This window comes from Chiloscyllium punctatum, chromosome 39, assembly GCF_047496795.1.
Source record: "Chiloscyllium punctatum isolate Juve2018m chromosome 39, sChiPun1.3, whole genome shotgun sequence".
NCBI lineage: Eukaryota > Metazoa > Chordata > Chondrichthyes > Orectolobiformes > Hemiscylliidae > Chiloscyllium > Chiloscyllium punctatum.
Window position 1 is genome coordinate 53,595,127 of NC_092777.1, and position 27,330 is coordinate 53,622,456.

The 27,330-nt window shown below is 40.7% G+C and overlaps 1 protein-coding gene across 1 annotated transcript in view; it reads left to right on the top strand.

Annotated features, from left to right (window-relative positions):
• Positions 1-27,330, top strand: part of LOC140464058 (dynein axonemal heavy chain 17-like) — a 408,886-nt gene that overhangs the window by 372,447 nt on the left and 9,109 nt on the right. The window contains exons 63-69 of the mRNA XM_072558720.1: positions 2,176-2,369; positions 3,172-3,320; positions 6,011-6,138; positions 12,998-13,225; positions 18,880-19,071; positions 20,291-20,470; positions 25,303-25,485. Of these exons, the coding sequence (XP_072414821.1) occupies positions 2,176-2,369; positions 3,172-3,320; positions 6,011-6,138; positions 12,998-13,225; positions 18,880-19,071; positions 20,291-20,470; positions 25,303-25,485 (1,254 nt within the window). The remainder of the gene's footprint in view (positions 1-2,175; positions 2,370-3,171; positions 3,321-6,010; positions 6,139-12,997; positions 13,226-18,879; positions 19,072-20,290; positions 20,471-25,302; positions 25,486-27,330) is intronic.

Consider the following 27,330-nt stretch of genomic DNA (forward strand, 5'->3'; position numbering starts at 1 on the left):
GAAATGAGGAAACTGTTGAAGTCCACATTGATGCCCTGGGGTTGAAGTATTCCGAGGCGGAAGATGAGGCATTCTTCTTCCAGGCGTCTGGTGGTGAGGGAGCGGTGGTGAAGGAGGCCCAGGACCTCCATGTCCTCGGCAGAGTGGGAGGGGGAGTTGAATTGTTGGGCCACGGGGCGGTGAGGTTGAATGGTGCAGGTGTCCCGGAGATGTTCCCTAAAGCGCTCACTCACCCATTGTACTCTATGCTACTTTCTCCCCACCCCCACCCTCCTCTAGCTTATGTCTCCACGCTTCAGGCTCACTGCCTTTATTCCTGATGAAGGGCTTTTGCCCAAAATGTCGATTTCGAAGCTCCTTGGATACTGCCTGAACTGCTGTGCTCTTCCAGCACCACTAATCCAGAATCTGGTTTCCAGCATCTGCGGTCATTGTTTTTACCTCCTGATAGTATTCACACATGCAAAAGCCCACTTGTTACTCCGGGAAAATATATAAGATCTGCAATATTATTGCTACTGTTACATGAGAAAAGGCATTGAGTCATTTAAAAGGCAGATGGATCTTAAAGAAGTGGTTGACTCAAACTTAAAGACCTCAATGGATGTGAATGTCGATGATTTGGGTCAAATTGGAGGGAGAGAAGGCACAATAAAGCCCATTCCATGCATCCATGCAGTTTGGGATCTTCTTTCTTTTATTCACTGGGCTTTACCTAGCAGTCCCAAGCTTGGAATATATTCTCTGAGATAGTGAACTTGAACTCAAACTCAAATTAAACCCATTGATGATGTATACAATTTCTGTCACCGTAAGGCTCTTCTTGCCCCTCAATTAATTGAAGCCCTTAAAAAGTACTTCTAAGGACCTCAGCCTTATCCCAACTGACACAACCCTGCTGCTATGTTACATGCCCTACCAGTCAATCTATACCAATAGTTTGTCAGCTGGTGGAGGCGGGGGACTGCATGAATCCCTCAATCAAAGCCACTCTGTGCAGGCAATGATGGAGCCAACCCCTTGTCTTTGCTTCCTCTGTCCCCATTCCTCCTGTGACCCCAAATCCAAGAATTCTCCTCCACTCACACACCAATTTAGAACTAGGAGGCATAGTATTAAGGTGAGAGCAGAAAGATCTAAAAAAGGATATAGGGGCAATGGTTTTAGACAGAGGGTGGTTTGTGTGTGGAATGAACTGCCAGAGAAAATGGTGGATGCAGGTACAGTTACAATGTTTAAAGGACATTTAGATAAGTTCAAGAATGGGAAAGGTTTGGAGGGATGTGGGCCAAGTGCAGGCAGGTGGGACTAGTTTAGTTTAGAAACATGGTCAGCATGGACTGATTTGACCCAAGGGTCTGTTTCCATCCTCTATGAATCTGTGACGTGCCATAGTCCTGGGACATCCATGATACTGACACTCCAGAAGTACTCTTTTGAAGGTAGCTGAAGCCTCCTCCATGATATTACTTGGTTCAAAAGCTGCTGGCCAGTCAGAAGCTGATGATTGCACAATGCTCACTATCATTCATAATTTCTCAGTGGTGCAATTTGAAGTTGACTATGTCTATATGCAACAGTACCTGGATAACATTCTGAGATTTGCCTGATAAGTGGTCAGCAACATATGTTTGGCCTGCATCTCACACTCAGCAGGACTTCTGTGTCTGGGGTCTTGGTTTCAGGTGAAGGCTGCCAGTGACCTCTCGAATGTCTGATTTGATGTATGCTTAAGTGGGAAAAGACAGTGCAGGTCTTTTGTCAGATCTTCAGTCAGCTGCTGAGATCCCCTAGGCCTCAATAAGATTCCATATAAGGAGTTCTGGTAACTGGTACAGATGGGAAGAAAACAGTCTAGAAACCTAACTATGCCTCTCTGATAGCATTTGTGTATGGTATAAAGACAAGGAAAAAGTCTTGGGAGTTCCAGTGGGGAGTAAGATCACAATTGAGGAAGTGAGACGGTGACAAGCTCTGAGGTTGTCACCCTTCACTTGAAAATCTCTTTCTACCTTATGTACTGAGCAGGTAAACAAAAGATTTCCCAGACTATTTTTCTCTGAAATGCAAATACAAGAACATTAAGCAAACCATTAGTGGGTCAGTTACTGATTCTAAAATATATTCTAACACTATATTTGTTGGAAATCTCATCATATGGATTTTACTTGAAAGGTCTTGGCAGAAATGGAACAGTTTAAGAATCTGGACAGTGACATAGAAGGTTCAGCCAATCGTTGGAAAAAAATTGTGGAGTCAGAAGCTCCAGAGAAGGAGAAATTGCCACAAGAATGGAAAAATAAAGGGCCAATGGAGAAGCTATGCATGATGCGATGTATGAGACCGGACAGAATGACATATGCTGTTAGGTGCTGTATCATAGCCTGATGATGTATCATTGTAAAATATACATTAGTTTGAATATATGTACTGTTGTTGGTTGATATGCCAGTAGGTAACATAGAAAAATTTATCCTCCAAATAAATGTAGGGGTATGGGTGGGTTGCGCTTCGGCGGGTCAGTGTGGACTTGGTGGGCCGAAGGGCCTGTTTCTACACTGTAAGTAATCTAATCTAATCTAATACAGGTAAGAATTGAATGTGTTTGATTTTGATTCCACAACGTGTTTTACTATTCACAGTTCCTCACATAGTGAAGCAATGGTGTTCAAATGGAACAAGGCTGATAGTATTCTGGCTCAGGCTGATAAGTAGCAAGTGACTTAGGTGCTAGACAACGATCATCTTCAAAAAGAGAAATTCTAACCGTCTCCCCTTGCTATTCAACCGCCTTATCCTTGCAAAAACAAATATAAAATAGAACAAAATATTACTAACACCAACCAGCTCCCTGAAATTAGACTGGCCATACGCTATCTAGTGTCAGCGATTGATCAATACAAGTAGCAGCGGAAGAAGTTCCAGCCAAGTGTGGTCCCGATGGTGGTAAAAGACACAGGGAACTTTAAAGGCAACAGCGGGCAGCAACATAAGGGGAAGGAAACTTTAGAACTGAGGGTGGAGACAGGAAAAGGAACCAGCTAAGGAAGTTCCGTCATGGCAATGGATACCGAGAATTTTAATAGTGAAAATGGCTAGTGGGATTTCAATTTCAAACTTTCAATATCAAAGGTTTAACCTTATCCTACAACATTATTTGGAATTTTACAGTGGCTTTGTGGAGGAGAAGCTTGGAGCTAAATATGTGGAAGGCCGTAGTATGGAATTTGCAAAATCATATGAAGAAAGCAGTCCTTCCATTCCAATATTCTTCATTCTCTCACCAGGAGTTGATCCACTTAAGGATGTGGAGGCATTGGGTAGGTGCCTTAAATGAGGCAACTAATTTATGCATATTTGTGGAAGGATTCAAATCTCTGGCTCCAATTTAAATGGGAAAATTTACTTGCTGCTGTAATTTCAAAGCCCAACATATATTAACTCTCAGACATCATTTAAATTTCACCAGCTAATTTTCAATCTGTTCCGTGTGTGGAAGTCAATAAAAGGCATAAATTCTCCCACACAATGAACTAGTATGTGAGCAAGACCAGTTACAGTGACTGATTCTGCAAGGTTTCCATTCATCAGTTTGTCAGGGAGAAGAGGGTTGAAATTGGGGCTGAGGCTGAAGGGGGAGCAACATATCCATGGTACTACCTCAAGCAATTTGTCATTTTGCTTGTCACTGGGGCTTTTGTGGCATCAGGATCCTGGACCTCCACAGGCTCGGGTAATGAATTCACTTTCCTTTCCAAGACAATGAAATAGGCTACAACCTTGGTCCTGCACAAGCATTATATTATGTAACTAACTTGTGAGAAAGTTGAATTTTAAGAAGCTCTGTTGTTGCTAAGTGTCTGCAAGTGCTGTGGAGTGATTCTGGAATTGATGTTCATTGATGGACTTAGCAAACAGTGATCTTGTATCCTCACATGGTTTACAAAGGAGGAGGTAACCTTTCCACTTAAAGGCTGCAATGGCAGTGGGAGTTGTAGTGACATAACATTTTAGTCAGTAGTATGATAGTGCAATGCAGCATAGGGAATAGAGAAGAAAATCTTTGCACAGTGCAATCAGCCATGTTGCAAAATGATACTTTCATGTTTTCTGACAGTGACAGTAGAAGGAAACAAAAACTAGCAGCATGGGTCGATCATTGAACCTGCTTCACCATTCATTACAGTTATCACTGACCTTGACTTTCAACTCCATTTTTCCAGCCATTCCCCATATTCCTTCATTTCTTCAGAGACCAAAAATCTGTCTTTTGCAGCCTTAAATGCATTCAACAGTGGGGGATTCAGAATCCATCCAGATATAGAATTACAAAGTTTCAATATTCTTTGAGTGAAGTAACTTAATCTCATCTCTGTCCAAATGGTTGGTTGCTTATCCTAAGACTCTGTCTGCATGTTTTCGATTTCTCGAATGGCAAAAGCAATCTCTCAATGTTTACTAATCAAGTTCCTTGAGAATCTTACATGCTTCAATGAGAACACCTCTAATCTCTCTTCCCTAATTGCAGAGAGATATTTACTGAACAACCTGTTCAGAAAAGGTGTTGCACTCTTCTGGAGCAGGTTGAACTTGAGCCCAAACTTCTGGGCTCAAAAGTAGGGATACTACCACTGTCCACAGGAGACCTCTAAACTGCAGCGAATATTCCCACATGCTACAGTCCCTGCCATCACGATCTCTGTCATGCCAGTCCAACATTATTTATTTGAGGGAACTCCTTACTGGACCAATTACTACACCCAGTACTCACATATGGTGCCACATCAAAGTTTAAATTCTAGAAACATAGAACTTAGGAGTAGGAGTAGGCCATTCAGTCCTTGAACCTACTTCATAATTTGATAAGATATTGGCCAACATATTACGGTCTCAACTTCAAATTTGTGATTCAGTTAACAAGACACCAAGTTCACTCAACCACCAAGTTCAGCCTTCTCTCCTTTCAGATTTTCTATAAACTTTTTATTTCTCACATTTGTCCACATGAGACTCCATGTGCCAAATTTTTGCCTACTTCCTTAACCTAAATATCTCCCCTTGCTGGCTCATTATCTCCTCTTGACAACTTAATTACCAATTGATCTTGCTGTCAGCAGCATATTTACCTTACATTCAGTCCCTTCATCCAAACTGTTGATGTACATTGTAAGTACTTGTGGCCCAGCACGGTGGCACTCAACAAGTTACAACTTATCTTAGCTAACTAATCCTTTACCCATGTTCATATCTTAAACCCTACACCATGTGCTCTTATCTTGTGTAGTACCCTTTTAAGGGTTAAGATATTGTTCTGAATGCCTTTCTAAGTTAGTGGCCTGTGTATGTCAGAATAAGCGTGGCTGTGCAGAAAGTCATTCTTGACTTTCTGAAAGCAGAGCTCAGAGGGGAAGGTTGGTGCAACGAAGAGCAGATGGATTTGAAGCAAGAGATCCATGATCAGCCCAACAAGAGCTTACTGAACATATTAATTTTCAGGTGAAATGGAAGTTTGGAATTGGCTTAAAGCAAAAGCAGAATCCTCAATATTCTCAGTGATGCTAAATCAAATGGACATTGTAATAAAGTATAATATCAACATTAGGAATGTCCTTGCAGACCATTCAAAAAAGCCGGTAAAGAATAAGCTTAATTGTTGCTATAAGTTCCAAGATAGATGTGACTTGAAAAATATTATTCACCCATTAACCCTTTTGCTTACGATCAGATAGATACCATACATCAAATGTAATTGTAGTAAATTGTTCTCACTGTTTAATAGTCTTTCTAAGCTCATTTTTGTTAAAGAATTTTTTATATATATGAATACTATATATATGTTTGCAAAGTTGGACAATAGAAATGCAGCAATTTTGATATTTCCAATGTCATCATCAGAAAATGTTACTTCTAACAATGGCAAATTTCATAACATACACTCAAGATAATATATGTGCTGTTATTCACAGAAGCCTTAACACAGGTTTATAATATCTTTTTTATTTGTTTATAGGCAAGAAATTGGGCTTTACCATTGACAATGGCAAATTTCATAATGTATCATTGGGACAGGGACAGGAAATAGTGGCAGAGCAAGCTTTGGATGAAGCAGCTGCAGATGGACACTGGGTTATTCTTCAGGTAATAAATACATTTAAAGTGTCAATGTTATACAATGTAAAACTGTACATTCAATCAACCAAATTACCATTTTCTTTAGCTGCTTTAAAGGTTATGTATACGGTCAGCCAAAAAAATCTTGACAATTTTTTAGTCACTTTGAAATTTTTAAAAAGTCTTTTTTACCATTTTTTTCAGTTTAAATGTCTTCCAATTATTTTATAGTAAGAGGAATCCCATTTTAATACAGAATGTGGTATGGTATGCTGTAGAAAATGTAGGAGAAAGTGAGGACTGCAGATGCTGGAGTACCAGAGTTGAAAAATGTGGTGCTGGAAAAACACAGCAGGCCAGGCAGCATCCAAGGAGCAGGAGAATTGACGTTTCGGGCATGAGCCTGAAGAAGGGCTTATGCCTGAACATCGATTCTCCTGCTCCTCGGATGCTGCCTGGCCTGCTGTGTTTTTCCAGCACCACATTTTTCAACAACTGTAGAAAATGTAGGCAGAGTTATTTGATTTTATTTATTTGCTTTCTTTATTCCACTAATTACATAAAATATTTTTGTTCTTTTCTTAATGAATAAAATTGAGAACATTTGTAGGGACATGATAAGTAGCCTGTCAGTGTGTCAATGTGTAAGAGCCCCTCAAACTGACAACAGCTCAGGCTAAAAGATCAATGGATTAATAGGCAAGACACAGCAAGGCAACGCAATGCATGGACACTGCAAGCAGCTCTCAGATGCAGCCTGGTTCATCACATAAGCTGATGACAGTCATATGTGCAAAATGTTCCTGCTGCAGCCTTCTCAATAGTCATCAGTGTGACCTGAGTTGCAACTTAACAGTGTATTGGAGAGCTCCCATAATGGTTGTGTTGGGTTGGCAGATGAAGGGTGTGTGTAGCTAGTGGCCATGATTTATGTCCTGATATGTTATTGCCCAGTGTCCAGCATGGATATCCACCAGGTATCCATTGCTGTTTTCCTTGTTGGGTTTTCCCAACATTTAGCTTGGTTGTTGAGCTTTGTAATGGAGGCTGAATATTAATTCAGCAAGTTACAGTGTTAACAAGGTATTACACAAGCATTAACTCCAGTCAATTAATGAGAATCTGACCACGCCACTTGTGAAAGAATAAGACAATAGACAATAGACAATAGATGCAGGAGTAGGCCATTCAGCCCTTCGAGCCTGCACCGCCATTCAATATGATCATGGCTGATCATTCCCAATCAGTATCCTGTTCCAGCCTTATCTCCATAACCCTTGACTCCACTATCTTTAAGAGCTCTATCCAATTCTTTCTTAAATGAATCCAGAGACTGGGCCTCCACTGCCCTCTGGGGCAGAGCATTCCACACAGCCACCACTCTCTGGGTGAAGTAGTTTCTCCTCATCTCTGTCCTAAATGGTCTACCCCGTATTTTTAAGTTGTGTCCTCTGGTTCGGCACTCCCCCATCAACGGAAATATGTTTCGTCCTGCCAGAGTGTCCAATCCTTTCATAATCCTATACGTTTCAATCAGATCCCCTCTCAGTCTTCTAAACCCAAGGGTATACAAGCCCAGTCGCTTCAGTCTTTCCGTGTAAGGCAATCCTGCCATTCCAGGAATTGACCTCGTGAACCTACGCTGCACTCCCTCAATAGCCAGAATGTCTTTCCTCAAATTTGGAGACCAGAACTGTACACAGTACTCCAGGTGTGGTCTCACCAGGGCCCTGTACAGCTGCAGAAGCACCTCTTTGCTTCTATACTCAATTCCTCTTGTTATGAAGGCCAGCATGCTATTAGCCTTCTTCACGACTTGCTGTACCTGCATGCTTGCCTTCATTGACTGGTGGACAAGAACACCCAGATCTCTCTGAACAGCCCCTTTACCTAATTTGATACCATTGAGGTAGTAATCTGCCTTCCTGTTCTTGCCACCAAAATTGATAACCAGACATTTATCCACATTAAACTGCATCTGCCATGCATCTGCCCACTCACCTAACTTGTCCAGGTCACCCTGTAATCTCCTAACATCCTCATCACATTTCACCCTACCACCCAGCTTTGTATCATCAGCAAATTTGCTAATGTTATTGCTGATACCATCTTCTATATCATTTACATATATTGTAAAAAGCTGCGGTCCCAGCACGGATCCCTGCGGTAACCCCACTGGTCACTGCCTGCCATTCCGAAATGGAGCCGTTAATCACTACCCTTTGTTTCCTATTAGCCAACCAATTCTCTATCCAATCTAGTACTTTGCCCCCAATACCGTGCGCCCTAATTTTACTCACTAACCTCTTGTGTGGGACTTTATCAAAAGCTTTCTGAAAGTCCAGGTACACTACATCCACTGGATCTCCCTCGTCCATCTTCCGAGTTACATCCTCAAAAAATTCAAGAAGATTAGTCAAGCATGATTTCCCCTTCATAAATCCATGCTGACTCTGTCCTATCCTGTTACTATTATCCAGATGTGCCATAATTTCATCCTTTATAATAGACTCCAACATCTTTCCCACCACTGAGGTCAGACTAACTGGTCTATAATTTCCTGCTTTCTCCCACCCACCCTTCTTAAAAAGTGGCACAACATTAGCCGCCCTCCAATCCTCAGGAACCGACCCCGATTCTATTGAACTCTGGAAAATAATCACCAGCGCATCCACGATTTCCCGAGCCACCTCCTTCAGTACCCTGGGATGCAGGCCATCAGGTCCCAGAGACTTATCAACCTTCAGACCTAACAGTCTCTCCAACACCAAATCCTGGCAAATATAAATTCCCTTAAGTTCAGGTCCTTCAGCCACTGTTACCTCAGGGAGATTGCTTGTGTCTTCCCCAGTGAACACAGATCTGAAGTACCCATTTAATTCCTCTGCCATTTCTTTGTTCCCAGTAATATATTCCCCTGTTTCTGTCTTCAAGGGCCCAATTTTTGTCCTAACCATTTTTTTGCCTTGGACATACCTAAAAAAGCTTTTACTATCCTCCTTTATATTCTTGGCCAGTTTACCTTCGTACCTCATTTTTTCTCTGCGTATTTCCTTCTTACTAATCCTCTGTTGTTCTTTAAAAGCTTCCCAGTCCTCAGTTTTCCCACTTATCTTTGCTAAGTTATACTTTTTCTCTTTTAACTTTATATGTTTCTTTATTTCCCTCGTCAGCCACGGCCGCCCATGTCTCCTCCTGGGATCTTTCTTCCTTTTAGGAATGAACTGATCCTGCAACTTCTGCATTATACACAGAAATATCCGCCATTGTTCCTCCACGGTCTTTCCTGTTAAGGTATTGCACCATTGAACTTTGGCCAGTTGCTCCCTCATAGCTCCATATTTCCCTTTATTCAACTGAAATATTGTCACTTCCGATTGTACCCACTCCCTCTCAAATTGCAGATTGAAGCTTATTGTATTATGGTCACTACTTCCCAATGGCTCCTTCACTTCGAGGTCACTGACCAATTCTGGTTCGTTACACAATACCAGATCCAGAATCGCCTTATCCCTGGTCGGCTCCAGCACCAGCTGCTCTAAAAATCCATCTCTGAGGCACTCCACAAAGTCTCTTTCTTGAGGCCCGATACCATCCTGATTCTCCCAGTCTACCTGCATGTTAAAATCCCCCATAACAACTGTAGTAACATCTTTGCGACAAGCCAATTTCAGCTCCTGATTCAACTTACATCCGACATCCAGACTACTGTTTGGGGGCCTGTAGATGACTCCCATGAGGGTCTTTTTACCCTTAGTGTTTCGAAGCTCTATCCACACTGACTCTACATCCCCTGACTCTAGGTCCCCCCGCGCAAGGGACTGAATTTTCTCCCTTACCAACAAGGCCACCCCACCCCCTCTGCCCGTCAGTCTGTCCTTACGATAGCACGTGTAGCCTTGAATATTCAGTTCCCAGGCCCTGTCCCCATGAAGCCACGTCTCAGTTATCCCCACAATATCGTATCTGCCAATTTCCAAAAGAGCCTCAAGCTCATCCACCTTGTGAATAATGCTTCGTGCATTCATATATAGAATTTTTAATTTGTTACTGCTCTCACCCTTCCCCTCAACCCTTATTTCACTCAACTTTACAGCATGATGCCTTTTCCAGTTTTCTGCCTCCTTGATACAGTTGTCTTTCTTGACTTCTCTTGTTCTAACTACCCCTTCAATTTCCTTTTTAAACATCCAGCTTGTCCCCTCCCCCCCGCTACTTAGTTTAAATGTAGCGGTGTTGCAGCAGAAAACCTGCCTGCCAGAATGCTGATCCCTGATCTATTAAGGTGCAAGCCGTCTCTCTTGTAGAATTTATAGTTACCATAAAATATACCCCAGTGATCCAAGAACTTGAAACCTTGCTTCCTGCACCAGTTCCCCAACCACACGTTCAAGTCCATTATCTCCCGGTTTCTGGCCACACTAGCCCGAGGAACTGGAAGCAAACTGGAGGTAACCACCTTGGACGTCCTGCTTTTTAGCCTTCTTCCTAGTTCTCCGAAGTCTCACTGTAGTATGTTCCTCCTCTTCTTCCCGACATCATTTGTGCCGACGTGTACCACCACCTCGGGCTCTTCACCCTCGTCCTTGAGGATGTCCTGCACTCTGTCCGCGATGTCTTTCACTCTAGCACCAGGAAGGCAACACACCATCCTTAAATCCCGTCTGCTGCCACAAAAACCCCGGTCAGTTCCTCTCACGATGGAGTCCCCTATTACCACGGCTCTGTGCGATGTCCGACTCTTCCGCTCTGCTTCTGCGGCAACTTTTGATTGACAAACATGGCCGCCTTGCGAACTGGCAGTGTCATCAGACTCTACTGTTTCCAAAAGCTTCAACTTGTTCCTGACAGGTACTTCTCCCGGCGTCTCTTGCACCTGTCTCCTCTCTGCCTTCCTCATCGTCTGCACTCTTCTGCTCTCTTCTGGCATGATTGGTGTAATAACATCACTGAAGGCCTTGTCCAGAAAGATCTCGTTCTCTCGGATGAGCCTAAGGTCTTCGAGTTCTTTCGTCAGTGCTGCAATATGCTCGGTCAATTGCTGAATGTGCGCACACTTTCCACACATATACGAGCCAGACACACCAGAGTCGTTGACCTGCCACATCAAACACGTAGCGCACTGAACCAGCTGAGCAGTCATGTCTTCACCCTCTTCAACTGTGGCGTAATCTCTTACTCAACCTCCTTATCAAGATTCCTGAGCTGAAGCCTCACTCTTCGATCTAAACTTCCTTAGACCCTCTTCCTATGGCAAGTCTGTGGACTCTTAATTAAGGTTAGCGGAGGAGGGAGGGAGGGAGACCCTACTTTGTAGGACCTGGGGTTTAGAACACACCCACTCTAATAACAATCACTTACCTTCCCGACCGGCTTTGCGCTCCGTCTGAACTTCCGCCCAGCTCCCGCCGCTCTCTGCTGCGAAAAAAGACAGAACAGGTTGATTTCAGTGTAAGGATGGGCCTCATCAAACTTCTTGTCCAATTCCGTCACAGCCCACATCACTCAGACTCCTATAAGATGCATCCTTAGTGTCTAACTTCTTAAAAAAATAATAAAGGGTAAAAGTGTATTATAGGGATATTTCCTTGAAGTACAGTTCATAGCAGTCAGTAAAGCCAGAAGGGTTGTTCTTGGCAAAGGTAATTTGACCAAATAAATTATGAAACCTCTGGGCAATTCATAGATAACATTGCAGGATCCAGACTATGTATAATATAGTGCTTTTTTATATGTGTAACATAAAGATTCCAAAAAAAATTATAATATTTCAACCAAGGATATGAAAATGTCCTGTAGCTGACACAAGATGACCTTTTGTGCAGAATGAAAGTTAAATGACCAGTAGTAAAAAGAAACGCTCATCTTTAAGTGAAGTGTAACTCTTCTAATAACGCACTCAAATTATGCCTTAAATCTAAATTGCCATAGATTTAGTCTATGTAGATTTTAGTTTGATTGTCACAGTAAAGGTGTTCAAATGTGAAATCTTGTGCAATTCATTCTATCAGTCTCTTGCAATTCAATTTTTTAAATTTGTCAGTCTCCATGGGGATCATTACACTTTGTCCTACTGTGTAACTACTGTTGTCAAGGTAATCTTTAAACTACTCCCATGATTGATTTCCTTTCTTTGCAATTTCTTATTTCCATGCAAACTATCTCTATATTTTGATATTCCTAGTCAAAATAATTTTTCAATATAACACTTTTCATTAACAGAGCTATCTCACCTCCTCTTCCTTTCTTCCTGCCCTTCCAAAATATCATATATCTTTTAATATTTAGTTCCCTGTCGTCTTCATGTTGCAACCATGTCTTTAATAATGGCTATCGTATCATACTTATTTCTAGTGCCCATATCGATTTGTCCGTCTTGTTCTGAATGCTACACATATTCCAATAAAACAATCGTCAGTTCTGTTTTTGGACCATTGTTCAAATAACCTTATTTGTTGTTGCATTCTTATGTTTGTACATGTTGTTCCTCCCTGTCACACAGATTAGCATGCTCAAGATTATCATTTTCAAATCTCCTTTCAAATGAACCATTCCATTTTTATCAATTCTTGAGGATTTAGAGAGAGCTTTAAATGAGTTACATGACAGTTGTATCATCACAGTTCAGGTGAAGGCCATTCAAATGATATAGGTATAGGTGCTTCTTTTTCCAAGCATTGTTATCAGCACTGCTTAAATTGAAACCCATTGCTCCCTCACTAATCCTTGAACCACACATTCAACTTGCCATTAAATTAATAAATAAATTTTAAGCAACTAATGTTAATTCAAATAGTGCCAAATTAGTCAAGAATGATAAATGTCTATGATATATTTCTAGAATTATTGATCAGTTCTTCATATATTTGGATTAAATCTTTTGCAGAACATTCATCTAGTTGCTAAATGGCTGGGTACATTGGATAAGAAAGTGGAATTTTATAGTTTTAACAGCCACAACGATTATCGTGTGTTTATGACAGCTGAGCCAGCAGGATCACCTGAGTCACATATTATTCCCCAAGGATTATTAGAAAATTCCATTAAAATCACCAATGAACCCCCAACAGGAATGTATGCCAACCTTCACAAAGCTTTGGACTTATTTAACCAGGTAAAAATAAAATACAAATATTCTTGACCTTACTCATAGCCTAGTCATTGGGGCAGCTTTTCTTAATATTAGATTTCTTTCGAAGGCAAAGCACTGCTTGAAATGCTGGATATCTGAAATAAAAAAAGAAAGTGCTGGAGAAGCTCAGCTGATCAGAAAGCCTTGATGGAGGGAGAAACAGAGTAAATGTTTCAAGTCCAATATGACTGTGCTTTGAAACAGGACTTAGATTTCTTTTTGGCCTTTTATTGTCAGCTCAGATATATTATCATTTGAAATTTGGATTGCAAATAAAAATGCAGTCGTACTGGACACAATGAACTTTTGAAATATCTGCTTTCTCATGCTGAAATTTATAATGGAGTTTAAAAGTTATTTTTAAGCTATACTCAAGAGCTTTCAACTTTTTTTTAAATTCAGCGGTACTTAGTCCAACCTTTACTGCACAGATTGAAAGTCCTTGAGTTGGTGAGCCAGCTTTTGAATAGAACTGAGTGGTATCCTAGGCCATTTCAGTTGCTCTTTAAGAAGCAACTACACTGTTGTGGATGAGGACATGTGCAAGACAGACAGATGACACCTAATTAGATATGGAACTGAATTTCTTGTGGAGTCAACTGTTAGTGCGCTTGTGGAGGATTCAAATTAATTTGGCAGTGGTGTGGGAACTAAGAGAGGAACACAAAGAGAGGAATACTACGATACACGGAATACTGGAAGAAATAGATAGCACTTAATAGAGGATGATAAGTTAATAGTTGAGTTCAGAAAAAGGAGAAAGGAACCTGGTTCAAAGAAATGATGGCTCAGTGGTTAACATGGCTGCCTCTCAGCGCCAGGGACCTGGGTTTGATTCCAATCTTGGGCAACTGTCCACCTGGAGTTTGCACATTCTCCTCATGTCTGCACGGGTTTCCTCTGGGTGCTCCGGTTTCCTCCCACAATACAAAAAATGTGCAGATCAGGTGAATTAGCCATGCTAAATTGTCCATAGTGTAAGGTGCATTAGTGAGGGGTAAATATAAGGTAGGGGAATGGGTCTGCTTGGTTACTATTTGGAGGGTTGGTGTGGACTTGTTAGGCTGAAGGGCCTGTTTCCTTACTGTAGGGAATCTAATAAGTGTGGCCAAGTGGTCTAAGGCACTAAATTTAAGCTCCAGTCTCTGCTGAGTCGTGAGTTCGAATGCCACCATTACCACTATCATGGGCAATATACCTGCAAAAGATCTGGGTAGCTTTAAGTTCGCGATGCTTTATTTTCTTGTGGGTGGTTGCTGCTCCTCAGGCCTCTGATACTGTCACTGATGAAAGCAGGAAAACTGGTGACAGACTCAGAAAACAGTGAGCACTCCAGCTGTGCCACACCTCCTCAGATCCCTGCCATCCCTATGCTTTAGGGCAGCATGGTTAGCACTGCTGCCTCCCAGCACCAAGGAGCTGGGTTCGCTTCCAGCCTCGGGTGACAGTCTGTGTGGAATTTGCACATTCTCCCTGTGTCTGCATGGGTTTCCTCCAGGTGCTCCTGTTTCCTCCCACAGTCCAAAGATATGTAGGTCAAGTAAATTGCCCATAGTATTAGGTGCATTAGCCAGGGGTAAATATAGAGTAGGGGATTGGGCCTGAGTGGGTTACTCTTCAGAGGGTCAATGTGGACTTGTTGGGCCATAAGGGCCTGTTTCCATACTGTAGGGAATCTAATCGAAAGGCAAAACTGGGGTGTTAATTTTTTTTGAATATAAGGTGTTCAAGAATGTAAAAAAGAGAAAGGGTTACTAGTACTGATTGGGGAGATCATAACATTGCTGGAGAAAGAAGTTCCAACAGGGGTCAGGGAAAAATCTATTTGGTTATATCCAACAAGTGGAACAAGTGAAATTACATTCCTCTGTGTTATATATAGGCCACCAATGAGTGAGAAGGATGTAGATGAACAAGTTTGCAAGAAATTGGATGTGCAAAATTATAGGGTGGTAAAAATGAGAAATATTTCTTATTCAAATATAAACTGGGACAGTAGAAGTGTAAAGAATAGTGAGGATGTGTTCATGAAACCTTTCTATACTAGAATATTTCCAACCGATCAAAAAGAGTGGCACTCCTAGACTTGGTTCTTGGGAATGAAATGAGCCAAGTGGATCAAGTGTCATTAGGAGGACCTTAAGTGACAGTGATCGTTGTCACCCTAAACTTTATGATGCAATGTAAAAGTTCAATGAACAATCCAAAATAAAAATGGTTAACTGGGGAAAATCCAATTCCAGTGGGGAACATCAGATCTGGGGCTGAATCAAATGGATTAAAATGTTTGCAGTCTAAGACATTTCTGAATGGTGGGTTACCTTCAAAGAAGAAGAATTTCAGATCCAGTCCAAATCAGAAAAAAGAAAAGATGCACTAATGATGGATAGGGAAAAAGTGAAGACTGCAGATGCTGGAGATCAGAAAGTATGGTGCTGGAAAAGTCAGGCAGTCAGGCAGCATCCAAGGAGCAGAAGAGTCGACATTCATTCCTGATGAAGAGCTTATGCTCGAAACGTCGACTCTCCTGCGCCTCGGATGCTGCTTGACTGGCTGTGCTTTTCCAACGTCACACTTGTTGAGTAATGATGGATGCTGAGTATAAATTATATCACAACTGAGTTGTGAATGTTTTCAACAGAAAAGGACCGAAAGCCATATGAGTAGAAATGATCAACTCTTCTTAATTTCTTACACTCTTTACATCTTAGTTACATTGCATGTGACGTTATCTAGCATTATTAATGATGCAGTTTAGTTATTAGCATTTAGTCACTAACCCCATTTACCATGGAAAATACAATTGACAGCCAGGCTCACTTTAGAAGATTCAGAGGTAAATTGGAACAAAAACAAATCAGAGAATCAAAAAGGGAGTGTGAAATGAGAATAGGATCCAACAAAAAAGGGATTGTCAGTGTCTTCTGTAGGTGTATAATGAGTAGAAAGTCAGTAAAAGGGCTGATTGGAGACTTGAAAAGGGGTATTATGTGGAAAGAATAGCTGAGTTATTAAAGCGTAGCTGAGTTATTAAGTCAGTACTTTCCACATGTCTTTACAACAAATAAGACACTCCCCAGACCTCGGAAAAATGTTGATGTCATTTAGACCTTAGAAGGACTTAAAGTTGATAAGAAGATATTAGAAAGGCTGTATGTAAAGAACATAAAGCATGAAGACAGAATGAGATTCATCCAAAATTACCAGATGACGTAAAAGTACAAATTGCAGAGTTACTTACCATCATTTTACAACCTTTCTTAGATTCAGTAATAGTGCTAGAGGATAGACAATTGGAAATATTACGTCATTGTTCAAAAAAAGGGGGAAACCCACAACTTTGATGGTAGAGAAACTGTTAGAAACAATGATTCAGGCCAAACTTAATCACAGCAATGAAGGTGGGTTAATTGGCAAATCTAGGATGGACTTCTTAAGGAAAACCATGATAAAATAACTTGCTGAAGGTTTTAAATAGGTAGGTAACAGAGAGAGTTGATGTAGGCAATACGGTGAGTGTGGTTTCTCTGGACTTCCAAAAGGTGTTTGATATAGTGCGACATAACAGACTTGTAAACAAAGTTAAAGCTTATAGAATAAAAGAGACAATAGCAACATGGATACATAATTATCTGATGAACTGGAAACAAATGTATTAGATAATGGATGCTTTTCAGGCTGGAGGAAGGTACGTAGCAAAATTCCCTAAGGATCAACGTTGGGATCCTTGTTACCCTGATAAATATTAATTGAGAAGAACTTGATACACAGGACAGAATTTTATTGTTTGTGAGTTATACTTGGCAACATTGTGAACTGTGAGTGGATAGCTGTGAACTTCAAAGGGACATAGGCAGTTTGGTGGAATGGGAGGACAGGATGCAATTAAGTTCAATATCAGAAATGTGAAGGGATTCATTAAGAAGAACATGGAGAGACAATATACGAGTGGGTGCAGAAAAGAGAGAACTGGATGCATATGCACTAAGTAATTTAGGTGGAAGGACAGATTTAAAGAATGGTTAATAAAGCATTTGATATTGTAGACTTTAGTAATACAGCCAGAGAGTAAAAGCAAGGTAGTTGTATTAAAAACACTGATCAAGTATTGCGTCCAGTTCCAGGTAACACACATAGAAAAATGTGAAGGAATTGGAGGTCATGCAGAAAATGTCTATGTAAATGTTTCCAGAGATAAGGGACTTCAGTTAGAAAACTGGTGAAGTTAGAATTGTTTTTCATGAAAAGAAGGCGAGGATATTTCATAGAAGTCTTCAAAATCATGCAAGTTCTAGACAGTTATTAGGAAGAAACGGTTCCCACTTGTGAAGGGGTTGAGAGGGCACAGATTTAAAGAAAAAATTAAAAGAAGCAAAAGCAATTGTTTCCTGTAGCAGTGGAATGCACTGCCTGACACTGAAGGGGAGCTAGGTTCAATTGAAATATTTGAAAGGAAATTATACTATCTGGAAAAAAAGCTCAAAATTACAGGAAGAAGCATGGAAAATGATAGTAGGTGAATTGTTTATTTGGAGAGTCAATGCAGGTATGTTGGACTGAATGGCTTCCTTCTGCACTGTAACAGTTCTGTGATTCTGTGAAATCAGGATGATGTATGATTTGCAGGAAGAATTGCCACAAATCATCTGCATTTCACCTAACTTATACAAGTATTTTGAATTGGTAGCCAAAACAGAGCACATGTTCTATGATATATTATATTACACATTGCTGAACCATAATGAAAATGACAAATTTTAACATTTGGGCAAGTGAGATGTAAAAAGTGATAGGTTGCTTAGATACTCAGAACTTAACTCTTTTCCCCCATTTTTGATTTTAATCTGTGTGGTTCAGCAAGAAAATAAAACACTCATACAAAATAGGAGGCAGCTTCCTAAATTAATCCAAATATTATATCAAAGATATGCTGTGATGGCATGTTCACTGGACCTGTGGGAGAAGTCTGCTCTGAGTTTCCACACAATGCTAAAGCAGATCTGTAATCTGAAGGCTCCCCCCCAATATAAGTTGGACCGAAAGGAGAAAGGGTGCTTCTGGCCTCACATGGAAAGCCACATGTTCCCAACCCTAAACTCCAACTTTTACCTACCCCTATCTAGGCCTTCTACTCTAGTCCATTGACTGCTATTACTATTCATAGAATAATTGCAGAGAAGACAGGCAATTCTCCCCATCTTAATTATCAAAAGATTAGTAAAGTCTGTACATTAGAGCATCCATTTGTTTCCTGAATGGATATGAAGTCATTACAACGTTACCCTGATTTGGAAAGATGCATGGCCAGCAAGCATACAGGTGGTAAATTCTAATTGTGAAATCACTGTTGTCTTGCTATATCGCTGATTATAAATTCAGTGTAGAAAATAACATGTGGTATCAAGAGTACAATGCACAGCTAATTCTTATTGGTACAAACTACTATTATAAACTTATGGATTTTTGATTAAACCAATGAGCATATATTTGGCACATTAATCATTTATATTTGCAACCTTTAACAACAATAATGCAAATACCTTGATATTAGCAATTAATGTTGATACAATATTAATCTTACGAATCATTTTATTAATAGTTAAGATTCCTTAACTGTTAATTTCTTTTTAATGTAGGATACCTTGGAGATGTGTTCCAAAGAATCAGAATTCAAATGCATCCTTTTCGCTCTCTGTTATTTTCATGCCGTGGTTGCTGAGAGGCGTAAATTCGGAGCACAAGGATGGAACAGAGCCTACCCATTTAACAATGGAGATCTTACAATTTCTGTTTATGTTCTGTACAACTATTTGGAAGCTAATCCCAAGGTATAAAGTAAACAAAGTTAGTTGTGTAGATCTCCAATTTCGGATGGATGAAAACTTGAAAAAATCATTTCAGTCTGCGACATGCTAAATTTATGTGATCAAACTGACAAATATTTTCATATTATGGAGTGGATGAAAGAAGTTAACAAGCAATTTATTCCTTCTGATCCCACTGCCTTCCCAATGGTGTTGATATTGATCTCTCCTTCATAGTTGGTAAGGAAGAACAATTGTTTCCAGTTGTTCCAGCTGTAGGGAATCTAATCTAATCTTAACACTAGATGAAAGAGAGAGAGAGAGGGAATGGATTGGGGACTGGAACTACAAATGTATGGAAATAAGGTACAATAGATAGCAGAGCAGCTGTTCATTTAAATTGTGCCAGTTTTCACTTCTTACAACTGTCCTCTAAACAAGAGAGAGATTTGTGTCACAAGTTATGCTCATAAGAAGGACTGTCCACAATCAATTTGATCGTTCTGTTACTTTAGATCAATTAACCAGATGGATTTATGAGACATGAGAGAAAATAAAAGCAGTAAAACAACTATGTTATGGGGGTTGTCAGTGTCAAAGTGTGATCTTAATTTGGTGTAGTTTGTTCACTACTACATATTGATAGAAGGGCTGGGTGGCGAGGTACATAGGAACAGCCCATCGAGACTATTCCACCATTCAATGAGATCGTAGCTGATATGTGGCCTAATTCTATACACCTTCCTTTGATCCAAAGCCCTTAATATTTTTACTTAACAAAAATATATCTATCTCAGATTTAATTAACAACTGATCTAGCATCAGCTGTCATTTGTGAAAGAGAGTTCCAAACATCCACCTTTGTCAAAATGCTGCCTAAGATCTCTCTGGGACGATCTAGCCCTAATTTTTAGGCTATGTCCCTTCATGCTAGAATCTTCAACCAGTGGAAATAGTTTATCTTTATCCATCCTGTCTTCTCCTGTTAATATCTTGAAGACTTCAATCTCCCCTTAAGCTTCTAAATTCCAGAAAACAGACCTAATTTGTATAATCTTTCCTCAGTACTTAACCCGTTGAAGCGGTATCACAGATAAAGTGAAGCTTAAGATTTGTTGCATTGTTGATCCATTGAATGGAATAATCCTGAGGACCTAATAGTATTATTCATTTATATTTTTAAAACAGAAGCTCAGCAACTACAGTTTTTTTTTTATCATAGCAAACTACATTTCATTATTAGGTTCCCTGGGATGATTTACGCTATCTCTTTGGTGAAATAATGTATGGAGGCCACATCACTGATGACTGGGATCGCAAACTATGTCGTACCTATCTAGAGGAATACATCAAAAATGAAATGCTGGATGGAGAACTTTTGCTTGCACCAGGCTTCCCTATCCCACCCAATTCTGATTACAAAGTAAGATAGCTTTAAAAAGATTCATTATTATCATATGTTAATATCAACTGCATTTTTCTGTGTTTTTTTATGCATCTTCCTGGCAATCAGTGTTCATGAATCCTGGTAGAATTGGTCTTACATTGTATTATGTTATTTGTGATGTAATACTAATCTGAAGATCCCAAGACTGGGCAAATAAAAATATAAACAAGTGTTATCTTAGAATTCAAGTACAACGATGGAGCTAATTGGGTTTAGGAGTTTCAAGATCGCCCCTTTAATGACCTTGAAGTCAGTCAACTGTTTTGGAAACCTCCATTGCAGTTGTGGGAACATTGGGCAGCACGGTGGCTCAGTGTTTAGCACTGCTGCCTCGCAGCACCGGGGACTCAGGTTCAATTCCAACCTCGGGCGACTGTCTGTGTGGAATTTGCACATTCTCCTCGTGTCTGCATGGGTGTGCTCCAGTTTCCTCCCACAGTCCAAAGATGTACAGGTCAGGTGAGTTGGCCATGGTAAATTGCCCATAGTGATAGGTGCATGAGTAGGATAATGGGTCTGGGTGGGTTACTCTTTGGAGGGTCAGCGTGGACTTGTTGGGTCAAAGGGCCTGTTTCCTCACTGTAGGGAATCTAATCTAAAATGTCACCTACCTTTGGACTCAGTGCATCTTCCAAGTCTGTGTAATTCTTATTTTGGACTTCAACTGGGTTTACAGGAAATCCTTAGCTCTTAGCTTGATTCCCTTCATGCTAAATCAGCCAAATCTCAGATAAAAGCAGAAAATTATGCAAATATTCAACATGTCTGGCAATATCTGTGGAGGGAGAAACAGTTGACAGTTGCCATGATTTTTTATCAGAACTGACAAAAGTTTGAAATGTAATAGCATTTATATTGATGAAATTGGGAAGAATGAAAAGGGAATAACTATAGAGTTTAATGCTCCTGCCCATATACTTTGATATGCACATACATTGACTGATTTTCTATCTTTTTAAATGCAATAAATTACTAATCCCCATCTCTTCATTTCAATGATTATAAAAACATAAGCAATCAGGCCTCCAGTCCCCTTGGGAAAAAACTCACAAGACCAACCCTACAAATGAAGGTAAAATCATGTTTCCACTCTGCTTCCTTGTAAGTGGTGGAAGGGCTTTGTGGTGGACAGGAGCTATCTACTTAATGTCTCATTTCTGATTTGCCATTGTAGCCATTCTCTTTATATGGCTGTTCCAAATTGTTTCCAGTCAATGTTAACACCCAGGGTATTGATAGCTGGAGAGTTAGTGTTGCAGTGTCATTGAATGCTAAGGGAAGATGGTTAGATTCACTCATATTGGGAATGACCATTGCCAGACACTAGTGTGATGCAAATATTACATGCAGACTTATCAGTCCAAGCTTGGATATTGTCATCATCATCAAACATCTGTACTTCCTGCCTTACAAATGAAGAAAGATTATCAATGAAGCAGTTGAAAATAGTTGGACCAAGAGGGCTAGAATATAAGAACAAAGATGTACTGCTGAAGCTGCAAAAGGCTCTGCTCAGACCATATTTGGAATATTGTGAACAGTCTTAGGATGGGATGTCCTAGCACTGAGATAAGATCATAAGATAAAGGAGCATAATTCGGCCATTTAGCCCATCGAATCTGCTCCACTGTTTGATTGACCGATATGTTTCTCAACCCCATTCTCTTGCTTTCCAGCCATTACCATTACCAATTGATCCCATTACCAATCAAGAACCTATCTATCTCTGTCTTAAATACATTCAATGACTTGGCCTCAGCCCTCTGCAGCAATGAGTTCCACACATTAACTATCCACTGGGTGAAGAAATGCCTTCTCGTGCTAGTTCTAAAGGGCCGTCCCTTCAATCTGAGATTGTGTACTCCACTCCTAGTCTCTTCAGTGATTGAAAACATCTTCTCCACGTCCACACTATTCAGGCCTCTAAGTATTCTGTTAAGTTTCATTGAGATATCCCTCTCATCCTTATAAACTCCATTGATTACAGGCCCCTAGTCTTCAACCATACTTTATATGACAAGCCCTTCATCCCAGGGATCATTCTTGCAAACCTCCTTTGCAATCCCTCCCATACCACCACATCTTTCCTTAGGTACAGGACCCAATGTTGAAATGAATGCCAACATTGTATTTGCCTTCCTACTTGCATATTAACATTACAAGGTTTACTAGTTAACTAGTCCTTAACCAGAACTCTCAAGTCCCTTTGTGCTTCAGATTTACGAAGCCTTTCCCATTTTGAAAATAGTCTACGCCTCTATTCTTCCTACCAAAGTGCCTAATCCTCACACTTTCCCACATTGTATTCCATATGCCACTTCTTTGTTCTCTCTTCTAGCTGTCCAAGTCCTTCTTCAGCCTCCCCGCTTCCTCAACACTACCTGTCCCTCCACCTATATTTGTGTCAAATACAGAAACAATGGCCTAGTGGTATTATTGCTGCACTGTTAATCTGGAGACCCAGGTACTGTTTTGGGGACCCAGGTTGGATCTTGCCATGGCAGATGATGGAATTTGAACTCAATTTAAAAATCTGGAATTAAGAGTCGAATGATGACCATGAATCCATTGCCAATTATTAGAAATGACCTTTAGGGAAGGAAACTGTCATCCTTACCTGGTCTGGCCTATGTGTAACCCTCCCTGACTCCAGTGATTCCTAAAAGATTGCTACCAATGCCTCTACAATCTCCTCAGCTATTGACTTCAGAACTCTGGATCCAGGTAAGGTATCCACCTTCAGACTTTTTAGCTTTCCCATCACTTTCTCCTTAGTGATGGCCACTAGACTCACCTCTACCCCCTACCTTTTATGAAGTTCTAGGATGTTACCTGTTTCTTCCACTGTGAAAAGTACCTATTCAGTTCCTCCACCATTTCTTTGTTCCCCACTGCATTTTCTCCAGCCCCATGTTCCAGTGGTCCAATATCCAATCTTGCCTCTCTCTTACCTTTTGTATATACAAAAAAAAACTCTTGCAACCTTCTTTTATATCACTAGCAAGCGTACTCTCAATTCATCTTCTCCCCGCTATTGCTTTTTTTCTTACTTATCCTCTTGAGTTTGTAAAGGCTTCCCAATTCTCTGGCCTCCCATTCAACTTCACGTGTGTTTTTCTTTTGCTTTTATGCTGTCCCTGACTTCCCCTGTCAGCCACAGTTGCCTCATCTTTGCCTTCATATGTTTTTTCTGCCTGCTGTGTCTCCCAAATTACCCCCAGAAACTCCTGCCATTGTTGTTTCACAGTCTTCCCTGCTCGGCTCCCCTTCCAATCAACTCTGGCCAGTTCCCACCTCATGTTTTTGTACCTTTACTCAATTGTAACAACATTACTTCTGATTCCAGCTTCTCCCTCTCAAACTGAAGGATAGTGGTCAAATCATGGTCACTGACCCAATCAAGTCTGTTTTAATACACATCGCCAAATCTAGTGGACTCTACAACAATATGCTCCAAAAAAGCCATCTTGTAGACATTCCATAAATTCCTTCTCTTGAAATCTGCTCCCAACCTGGCTTTCCCAGTCCACCTGCATATTGAAGTCTCCCATGATTATTATAACCGTGCCTTTCTTATATGTCTTCACTATCTCTTGATTTATTTTCTTCCTCACATACCACTAGGTGATCTGTATAGAACTCCCATCATGGTCTTTTTCCTTTTGCAGTTTCTCAAGCCTACCCACACAGATTCTACACCTTCTGACGCTATACCACTTCTGGCTATTGATTAATTTCATTTCTCACTATCAAGGCAACCCTGCCCAACTGTCTGTCCTTTAGATATCCGAATATCTTTGAATATTTAGTTTCTAGCCCTGATCCCCTTGCAGCCACATCTCTGTGACACCAACAATATTGTACCCATCAATTTCAATCTGTGCTATATTGGTGTTATGGTTAGGCTGCTCATCCATGCTGCAGCCTCTGTACTCATCCAAACAAGCTGAGACAACATTAAACCTATTGGAAATTTGCAGAGGCTGACACTCCCACATTCATGTCATCTCAAACTTCTTCAGCTTTGCCACTCTTAGTACTTCTTCCAAAAGGTGTTCAGATCACTAATTGGCTGAGTGGGTGGCAGGGATTGGTAAGTGATAAATAGCAGATCAAAGACCCATCTTTAAGTTCTTGCCTTGATATTTCATAGAGTCTGGAGTCAATGGTGAGAACTCCCAGGGCCATTCCTTCCTGACTGTATACCACCGTGCCACTACCTCTGGTGGATCTATCCTTTTAGTGATACAGGATATGTCCTGAAATGATGATGCCTGCAATATTGTCTGTAATGTACAATACAATGAGAATAACTATGTCAGGCTGTTACTTGACTAATCTGTGGGTCTTCCAGTTTTGGCAGAACCTCTAGTTATTAATCAGGAAAGTATTGCAATGTTGGCAATCCAGAGACACTCAACCACATTGTTGTGGGTCTAGAATCACAAATTGACAAGGACAGCAGATGTCCTTCCCTCAGAACTTCAGTGAACCAATTAGATATTTACAACAATTTGTGGGCAGCATTATTGTAGTTTTTTTTTGTTAATTCTAGATTCATTAATTGAATTCCTGCTATGATGGGATTTGAACCAGAGTCTCCAGATTTACTGATTCAGTGACATTTCCACTGTGCTACTATCCCATCGCCAATACAACCTTCCTTCAACCCACCCACCTGGTTGAGTTCCTGTTTGAGTTTTTACACTGACCCAATTCCATCTGCTGCTGGAAGCAAAATGACCTCCAACATACTTATATTTGTCTACAAAAACAAATGGTATAAATTGCAATATTCTTGTTTAAAGGGCTATCATGATTATGTGAATGAGATGTTGCCTCCTGAGAGCCCATACTTATATGGCCTGCACCCAAATGCAGAAATTGGATTTCTGACGGTGATTTCTGAAAAGTTGTTTCGCACAGTCCTTGAATTGCAACCAAAAGAATCTGCTGCAGAAAGTGGTGGTGGAGTAACGAGGGAGGAAAAGGTATGATTTTTTCTGATTCTGACTTTAAACCTAATGTACATAACTTCACAGATATATTACAAATTTGGTTCTGATATGACGTGAAAGTCCCATTCTTGTGTGATCTCCCATTATAAGAAAATAGGTCCGGAATCAATTATAGCCAATACAGGTAAGGAATGTTTGCGTTCCACAAATAATGGTCTAAATTTTTCAATCATGTTAAAGTCAATTTGCATTGAAAAGATGCACATTTTAGCAGAAAATGACTTTTTTAAAAGCCATGTCCTAAAACATTGCACTTTTCATAAAAGAATTTAATTTGAAAAGGGTGGTAAAGACAAGCCAGGGAACTATAGACCGGTGAGCCTGACCTCAGTGGTGGGCAGGTTGTTGGATGGAATCCTGAGGGACAAAGATGTACATGTATTTGGAAAGGCAAGGACTGATTAGAGATAGTCAACATGGCTTTGTGTATGGGAAATCATGTCTCACAAACTTGATTGAGTTTTTTGAAGAAGTAATAAAGAGGATTGATGAGGGCACAGATGTGATCTATATGGACTTCAGTAAGGCGTTCGACAAGGTTCCCCACGGAAGACTGATTAGCAAGGCTAGATCTCACGGAATACAGGGAGAACTAGCCATTTGGATACAGAACTGGCTCAAAGGTAGAAGACAGAGGGTGGTGGTGGAGGGTTGTTTTTCAGACTGGAGGCCTGTGACCAGTGGAGTGCCACAAGGATTGATGCTGGGCCCTCTACTTTTTGTCATTTACATAAATGATTTGGATGCGAGCATAAGAGGTACAGTTAATAAGTTTGCAGATGACACCAAAATTGAGGTGTAGTGGACAGCGAAGAGGGTTACCTCAGATTACAACAGGATCTGGACCAGATGGGCCAATGGGCAGAGAAGTGGCAGATGGAGTTTAATTCAGATAAATGTGAGGTGCTGCATTTTGGGAAAGCAAATCTTAGCAGGACTTATACACTTAATGGTAAGGTCCTAGGGAGTGTTGCTGAACAAAGAGACCTTGGAGTGCAGGCTCATAGCTCCTTGAAAGTGGAGTCGCAGGTAGATAGGATAGTGAAGAAGGCATTTGGTATGCTTTCCTTTATTGGTCAGAGTATTGAGTACAAGAGTTGGGAGGTCATGTTGCGGCTGTACAGGACATTGGTTAGGTCAATTCTAGAATATTGCGTGCAGTTCTGGTCTCCTTCCTATCGAAAAGCTGTTGTGAAATTGGAAGGGTTCAGAAAAGATTTACAAGAATGTTGCCAACGTTGGATGATTTGAGCTATCAGGAGAGGTTGAATAGGCTGGGGCTGTTTTCCCTGGACCATCAGAGTTTGAGGGGTAATCTTATAGAGCTTTATAAAATCATGAGGGGCATGGAAAGGGTAAATAGACAAGGTCTTTTTCCCTGGGATGAGGGAGTCCTGAACTAGAGGGCATAGGTTTAGGGTGAGAGGGGAAATATATAAAGGAGACCTAAGGGGCAACTTTTTCATGCAGAGTGTGGTACATATATGGAATAGGCTTCCAGAGGAAGTGGCGGAGACTGGTACAATTGCAACACTTAAAAGGCATCTATTGGAATATTGCGTGCAATTCTGGTCTCCTTCCTATCGGAAAGATGTTGTCAAACTTGAAAAGGTTCAGAAAAGATTTGCAAGGATGTTGCCAGGGTTGGAGGATCTGAGCTACAGGGAGAGGCTGAACAGGCTGGGGCTGTTTTCCCTGCAGCATCAGAGGCTGAGGGGTGACCTTACAGAGGTTTACAAAATGATGAGGGGTATGGATAGGATAAATAGGCAAAGTCTTTTCCCTGGGTTGGGGAGTCCAGAACTAGAGGGCATAGGT